General features: G+C 47.6%; 1 protein-coding gene across 1 annotated transcript in view; it reads right to left on the reverse strand.

Annotated features, from left to right (window-relative positions):
• Positions 1–6,278, reverse strand: part of AMOTL1 (angiomotin like 1) — a 111,745-nt gene extending 105,467 nt beyond the window's left edge. Inside the window, exons 1-2 of the mRNA XM_038761935.1 lie at positions 6,232–6,278; positions 657–798 (exon numbers count right to left, since the gene is read on the reverse strand). Of these exons, the coding sequence (XP_038617863.1) occupies positions 657–759 (103 nt within the window). The 5' untranslated portion in view covers positions 760–798; positions 6,232–6,278. The remainder of the gene's footprint in view (positions 1–656; positions 799–6,231) is intronic.
• Between the last annotated feature and the right edge of the window lie 1,373 nt (positions 6,279–7,651).

Raw genomic sequence — 7,651 nt, forward strand, 5'->3', positions numbered from 1 at the left:
TGAGGGCCGGGGATGTGTCTGTTATATTATTATATCGTACTCTCCCAAGCACTTAGTCCAGTGCTCTGCCCGCAGTTAGCGCTCAATAAATACGATTGACTGACTGACAGACTGGTTAGCTATGGGGAAGAGGCCCTAAGAATGACAATTCCCCAATTGCAAGAACCCCTGTTGGTTTCCCGCCTCTGCCCCGTGCCATCTTTCCCCTTTCCCACAAAGCCACCACCAAGAAGCAAAAGCAGTCACAGGCAACCGGACCATCAGACTCCCCAAGCCTTCTTTGGGACAGACTGGCCGAGGGCCAGTGGTTTCGCGTAGGGGGCTACTGGAAGGTGCCCAAAGTCGACCACGCACAACGCAGCAGCCGAGAAACCCGCCGGTCTGAGCTGGCGTTAAATTCCAATTGTCGATGAAATGCTCTAAGGCAGCGTGGCATAATGGATAGAGCACGGGCCTGGGCGTCAGAAGGACCTGGGTTTTAATCCTGGCTCCGCCACACGTCTGCTGTGTGACCTTGGACAAGTCACAATCATCATCAATCATCATCAATCGTATTTATTGAGCGCTTACTGTGTGCAGAGCACTGTACTAAGCGCTTGGGAAGTACAAGTTGGCACAATCTAGAGGCAGCATCAGCTTGCCGGAAAGCGCAGTACCTTCTCTGGCCCTGGCCAAAGGATGGAGTCCACTAGGTGTCCACCAGTTGCCTTCATTCAGTGGCCATTGTTCTCCCAAGTCCATGTTGGCTGGGCAGTCCATAGGAGCCGCGGATCCGGGAGCTCCACCAAACCGAGCCTCCTGAAACAGAGAAAGGAGAAAGTGTGAGCATCGGTTGATCTTCTCTCACAGACCGCCTGTCGTCCACTCTTATCGACCCTCTCAACCGTGGGCAAGCAGGCAGGGCATAGGTACCCACCACCTGGAAATCCCCTCCCACCCCCACCCCGGCCTGTTCCAATGAATCCCTCCTTGATTCCCTCCTTAACCTTGAGGATCCGCTTAGAGGACCGACGGGACCGTCACAGTCAGAAACATCGAAAGAATCGTAAAGTGATTCCACCTGGTCAGTTTCCCGCCATTCAGGGATAATCACTAGATTATCCCACTCCCCGGGAGACTGACCCGCCAACAGGAGGTCAGTGGACAGAAAAACAGATTCACTATTCCAGCCGCTCTTTCTCCTCGGCTTTACTAACCTAGGAAATTGAGTCAGAAGGCCCTGTTCATCAACCGGTGGGATTTTTTTGAGCGCTTACAACGTGCTTGGGAGAGTACAGAGAAGCAGCGTGGCTCAGTGGAAAGAGCCTGGGCTTTGGAGTCAGAGGTCATGGGTTCAAATCCCGGCTCCGCCACTTGTCAGCCGGGTGACTTTGGGCAAGTCACTTCACTTCTCTGGGCCTCAGTTACCTCATCTGTAAAATGGGGATGAAGCCTGTGAGCCCCCCCGGGACAACCTGATCACCTTGTAACCTCCCCAGCGCTTAGAACAGTGCTTTGCACATAGTAAGCGCTTAATAAATGCCATTATTATTATTATTATTATTACAGTAGAACATAATTAGCAGGCGTGTTCCCTGCCCACAAGGCGCTAACAGTCTAGAGAGGGGGAGACAAACATTAATATATCTAAATTATTTATAATATATAATCCAAAGACATGTACATAAAAGCTGTTAGGAAGAATGAATCAGTAAATAGGTCTTGTCATTTCAAGGACTATCCCTGCCAAATTATGGCTTTTTGACCCAAATATAGGGCTTAGAAGGTCTTTGCCACAGGCAACAGTATCTCTTGGGGAGAATAGTACCGTAAGCTTAGAACAGTGCTTTGCACATAGTAAGCGCTTAATAAATGCCATCATTATTATTATTATAAGCTTCGTGTGGGCAGGGACACGGTCTACCAACTGTCTTGTATGGTACTTGCCCGAGCGCTTAGTACAGTGCTCTGCACACAGTAAGCGCTCGATAAATACCACTGATGGATCGATTTAATGGGGTCCCGTTGTCCCAGCAGATGGTGGTAAGTATGGCCACCTTGGAATGATACTGACTTCCATCTTCCCAGCTCCCATTTTTCTCCAACTCCCATGGCTTATCAGACCTGTTGCAGGCATGTTAAGTTCCCTCATTTATTCAGTTGTATTTATTGAGCGCTTACTGTGTGCAGAGCACTGTACTAAGCGTTTGGGAGAATGCAAGATGTCAGTAAACAGGCTCTTTCCCTTCCCACAACAAGCTCACTTCAAGCATCGTCCTTGTTCCAACTAAATGGTTTTCTCTTTCCCATCCTGACTTACACTCCCACCGTTTTACAGTGACGTTATCCCAGGTTAATAATAATAATAATGATGATGGCATTTATTAAGCACTTACTATGTGCAAAGCACCGTTCTAAGCCCTGGGGAGGTTACAAGGTGATCAGGTTTGTCCCACGTGTGGCTCACAGTCTTAATCCCCATTTTACAGATGAGGGAACTGAGGCACAGAGAAATTAAGTGACTTGCCCAAAGTCACACAGCTGACAGTTGGCGGAGCCGGGATTTGAATTCATGATCTCTGACTCCAAAGCCTGTGCTGTTTCCACTGAGCCACGCTGCTTCTCGTGTTAGTCAGGGACACGCCTTCTGATCTACCCAGCTTACAACACAGTTTCTCGGTAAATCCGCTTCCATTTTATCCCACTCCTATGAGCACGGCAGTTTCTGTTTTTCGTTGATCGAATCTTTTCCCAGGCACGGGATTTCCCCATACCCAAGGCACCGTGTTGGGGGATTTTCTCTCTCTGACTTTCTGCTTTTTACCTTTGGCTTGATTTTTTTTTCTGCTGGTCACCCTGATCTTGTGAAGCCAATAAATTGGCAAGGGGTAGGCTATCATATAGGCTCCTCCCATGCCAGTTTGTTGAGCTGGGACACCGACCACCTGCTTATTCTATTGCACTCTTCCAAGCTCTTAGTACAGTGCTCTGCACATGGTAAGCGCTCAATAAATACGATTGATTGATTGACTGTCCACCTCTCTCTGGTGTATGAGGCAGGTTTTTCAGGCCGGCATAACCCGAGCCAGGGGGCACACGACAGAAGCTGCCGAGACATTGCTCCCCTCGAAAAGCTGTTCTATTTGGACTCTTCATTGGGACTCTTCTTTTTCTCCCCAAAAACTGCTGTCCTTGATGTCCCATCTCTTGTTCCTGCCTGCCAGCCCAGAATCAATCAGTGAATAGTATTTATTGAGCGCCTACTGTGGAGAAAACAGCAGGGTGTAGTGGATAGAGCACTCTGCTGCTTCTCCACAGTAAGTTAACTTCTCTGGGCCTCAGTTACCTCATCTGTAAAATGGGGATTAAGACTGTGAGCCCCCCGTGGGACAAACTGATCACCTTGGCTTGATTTTTTTTTTCTGACTTCTGGTAGTCAGAAGGTCATGGGTTCTAATTCTGATCCTCCAACTGTCTGCTCTGTGACCTGTGGGACAACCTGATCACCTTGTTACCTCCCCAGTGCTTAGAACAGTGCTTTGCACATAGTAAGAGCTTAATAAATGTCGTCATTATTGTTATTATTCTCTGTGCTTCCGTTACCTCATCGCTAAAATGGGGATTGAGACTGTGAGCCCCACATGGGACAGAGACTATATAATAATAATGGCATTTATTAAGCACTTACTATGTGCAAAGCACTGTTCTAAGCGCTGGGGAGGTTACAAGGTGATCAAGTAGTCCCACAGGGGGCTCACAGTCTTAATCCCCCATTTTACAGATGAGGTAACTAAGGCACAGAGAAGTTAAGTGACTTGCCCAAAGTCACAGCTGACAACTGGTAGAGTCAGAATTTGAACCCATGACCTCTGACTCCAAAGCCCGGGCTCTTTTCACTGAGCCATGCTGCTTCTCCTATTTCTAACCCGACTTGCTTGCATCCACCCCAGTGCTTAGTACAGTGCCTGGCGTATAGTAAATGCTTAACAAATACCACCGTTATTATTATTACAATACAACAGAATTAGCGGACACTTTTCCTTTCCATAAGGATTCTTCCCCCTTCCAAGCCAAACTCTGGGTGGAGGGATTCGTGAAGGAAGGAGACAGAGACCAGTATAATAATAATCATTTTGGTATTTGTTAAGTGTTTACTATGTGCCAGACCCTGGGATTTATACAAGCAAATCAGGTGGGACAGAAATCTCATCCCACCTTAGTCCCTATTTTGCAGATGAGTATATTGAGGAACAGAGACGTTAAGTGATTTGCCCAAGGTCACACAGCAGACAAGTAGAGGAGCCGGGATTAGAACCCATGTCCTTCTGAATCCCAGGCCCATCCTCTACCCATTAGGCCACACTGCTTCTCTGGATCACGCCTCCCTCTTCCTCAACAGAGGTCCTCACTAAGCATCTATTTTATTATTAATAATAATAATGATGATGATAATAATAATAATAATAGCAGTATTTGTTAAGCAATAACTCCTTGTGGGCAGGGATCATATCTACCAGCTCTATTGTATCACACTTTCTCAAGTGCAGAACACTGTACTGAACGTTTGGGAGCATTCAATACAATAGAAGCCCACAAAGTACTTACGTTCTACAGAGGGGCTGTTAAAATAATGTAATTTGTAAGCCTGGGAAACCAGCAGCACAAAATCTCCTCCTTCCAACAGACTTTGTCTGATCCTCTTTATCTTTTTTATTTTGTTATTTCAATGGTATTTGTTAAGTGCTTATTATATGCCAAGCACTGTTCTAAGCACGGGGGGCAGATACAAGATAATCAGGTTGGACACAGTCCATGTCCCATGTGGGGCTCAGAGTTTTAATCTTCATTTTGCAGATGAGGTAACTGTAAAGGAGAAATTAAGTGACTTGTCCCAAAGTCACACAGCAGGCAAGTAGGGAGTCAGAATTTGAACCCCAGTTCTGTGATTCCCAGTCCCGTGCTCTTTCCACTAAGCCGCAGTGCTTCTTCATCTGGGTGTTAGTAGCCTGGTCTTAGAGATGCAGTAATACCGGTGGGAAAGGGGTACGTGGGGTATGAAAGACCCCTGGAATTCCTAAATTCTCCACTCCCCCGGGGCTTTGATTCCCTCAAAAATGCATATATCACTCTGCACTCTCTTCCACCGCCGTAAGCCCGATATTTTTATTGGACAACAACAGTGTTCAGAGACCTTTGGTGATTGAGTTTGGGAGCGGCGTCCCACACAGGCAAGTCTTCAAGAGACCCAAAGAAGCTTCAGAGAAACCCTCCTGGAATGAATGACTCGATTTCCTGGCAGCTAATGCGAACAAGCGGTGTTTTATCACTCTGCTGAAGGAAACCCAAGGCCCGGGAGAGGATTAGAGGCCACTCCAACCTGGAGAACGGAGGGGTTCAGAGCCCTGGCCTGAATGGCAGGGAGCACATGATCTTACAGAGCCGTGCGTGTCGGGACGGATTTGGGCTCCTTTGTCTCAGTGTGCCACAGAGAAAGCGGCCTTTGAGTCAGCCAACTGGCTCGGGAAACGCAGGATCTCCTGACATCTGGAGAGCCTCTCCCTTATCCGCGTGTCGTCCCGTCTCTCAGGGTGAGATAAACCCAGGATGGAAGAGATCTGGGCCATAGGAAAGGACACAAACCTTTCTGCGGGCAGCCTGGTGGAGACCACCTTCACCCAGCCCCCTTACTAACGGGACCACCCTAAGGCTCCGCTCCCCCGAATCCCCGGCCCCGCGATCTCCCCACCGCATCGCTCTGCCCGACAACTGGCTCCCAGGTACCTGGTACCGATACCTGCCGCTCGTCTCTGCCACGCGGCAACAGGGCTGCCCTTTGTGGGACAGGGACTGTGTCCAATCTGATTAGCTCGTATCAATCCCAGAGCTAAATACAGTGCCTGGCTTATAGTAAGCGCTTAACAAATACTGTTGAAAAACAAAAAAAGAGGAGGAAACTGGGCTCCTCTTCCTCCTTGCCACCATGCCAGCCAGAATTGAAACCCTTAATGAGTCTTCACCAGGCCTTTGGCTGGCAGGACATAACCTTGTAAGTGTGAACATTTCACCTACAGCGAGACATCTGAGCATTTTCACTTAACACTATTTCATTCAATCGTATTTATTGAGCGCTTACTGTGTGCAGTGCACTGTACTAAGCACTATTTAAGTACCTTTTATGTGTGGAGTATTGTACTATACTGAGTACAATAGTGTTAAAAGACAGATCCATGCAGCGGGCAAGAACATCCTTACCTTGGAGAAGATCTGTGAGTTCGAGCTGCTGAGAAATGATCAGTGCCCCCCAAGCCCAGGACCTGGTTTCAGGAAGAGTGGAGTGTCTTCCCCCCGGGGGCTGCAGAGTTAAGAGACCAGAGAGCGTCCTGCGGCCGAGTCGGTTGTGCTTCCTCCGGCGATGACTCCATCCAAACTATGTGGCCTTTGCCTAGACACGCTCCAGCTTTGGTAGGTAAATCGCTGGAATTTATTCCCCGTGACTCCAAAGAGCTTCAAAAAGGCCCGACTCACCAATCAGCTTCCCTTCTGCCAGAAACCCTCCGACCGCATTCCCTTCCCCGAGTCATACAATCACCTTCCAAGAATCAGTGCATCTGAAAGGCGGTGAGGACAATCGGTCAGTCAATTAATCATATTTAATGAAGGCTTACTGTGGGTGGAGCACTGTACTAAGCACTTGGCAGAGAGACTGTAAGCTTATTACGGGCAGGGAATGTGTCTACTAGTTGTACTCTCCCAAGCGCTAAGAACGATGCTCTGCGTATGGTAAGTGCTCAATAAATACCATCGATCGATTGACTGAGTACAGTGTAGCAGAGATGATAGACACGTTCCCCGCCCACAACGAGCTTACAGTTTAGAGGACAAAAATAGTTCTTTAGAATCCGGAGAAGTAGAAATCTGGCCTGGAAAAGCTGATCCCATCAGGAAGAGAGAGATGATAACCGGCTGCGTGGTCTTTTCTCACCATTGCCAGCGGTGAGAAGGAAGCAGTGAGACAACCTTGGTTGTCTCATTGAGCTCCCTGCACCTTTCAGTGGCAGCCAGGGAAGAGTTGGATGGTAATGGTTTCACCCAAGAACTGCTCGAGGCTCTGTCTGACTTCCAGTGATGGGGTGTCCTGTAGCCGACTTCATGGAGGTCTCTATGATAACATTAGTGTGTATTTTTATGCAGAATGGGCTACCATTACAGAATCCAAAGATCATTATGTGGGGCCAAAGAACGTGGAAAGCATTCAAAGTGGTTGTAAATATTTTTATGTGGTCTCCTTCTGGAGATCCTAAGCTCTTTGTGGGCAGGGAACACATCACTTTTTTATTCTGTATTTCCCAAGTTCTACTATAATGTACTGCACCAAATGACTGGCTCAATAAATGGCTATTACTATTTCTACTGCATGAGGAAATGCCATCCTATAGAGAAGAGCGCCGAGTAGAGAAAAGGAAAACAGTAACTGTGGATTGAGCCTCCATCGGCAGACAATCTTGCCAAAAACTGGAGAGAATTCAGGCAAAGTTTGAATGGCATTTAGCAGTCATAGAGACTGAAGACTGGGAATGTGCCTGTTTATTGTTCTACTGTACTCTTCCAAGTGCTTAGTACATTGCTGTGCACACAGTAAGCGCTCAATAAATACGACTGAATAAATGAATGC

Source organism: Tachyglossus aculeatus, chromosome 20, assembly GCF_015852505.1.
Source record: "Tachyglossus aculeatus isolate mTacAcu1 chromosome 20, mTacAcu1.pri, whole genome shotgun sequence".
NCBI lineage: Eukaryota > Metazoa > Chordata > Mammalia > Monotremata > Tachyglossidae > Tachyglossus > Tachyglossus aculeatus.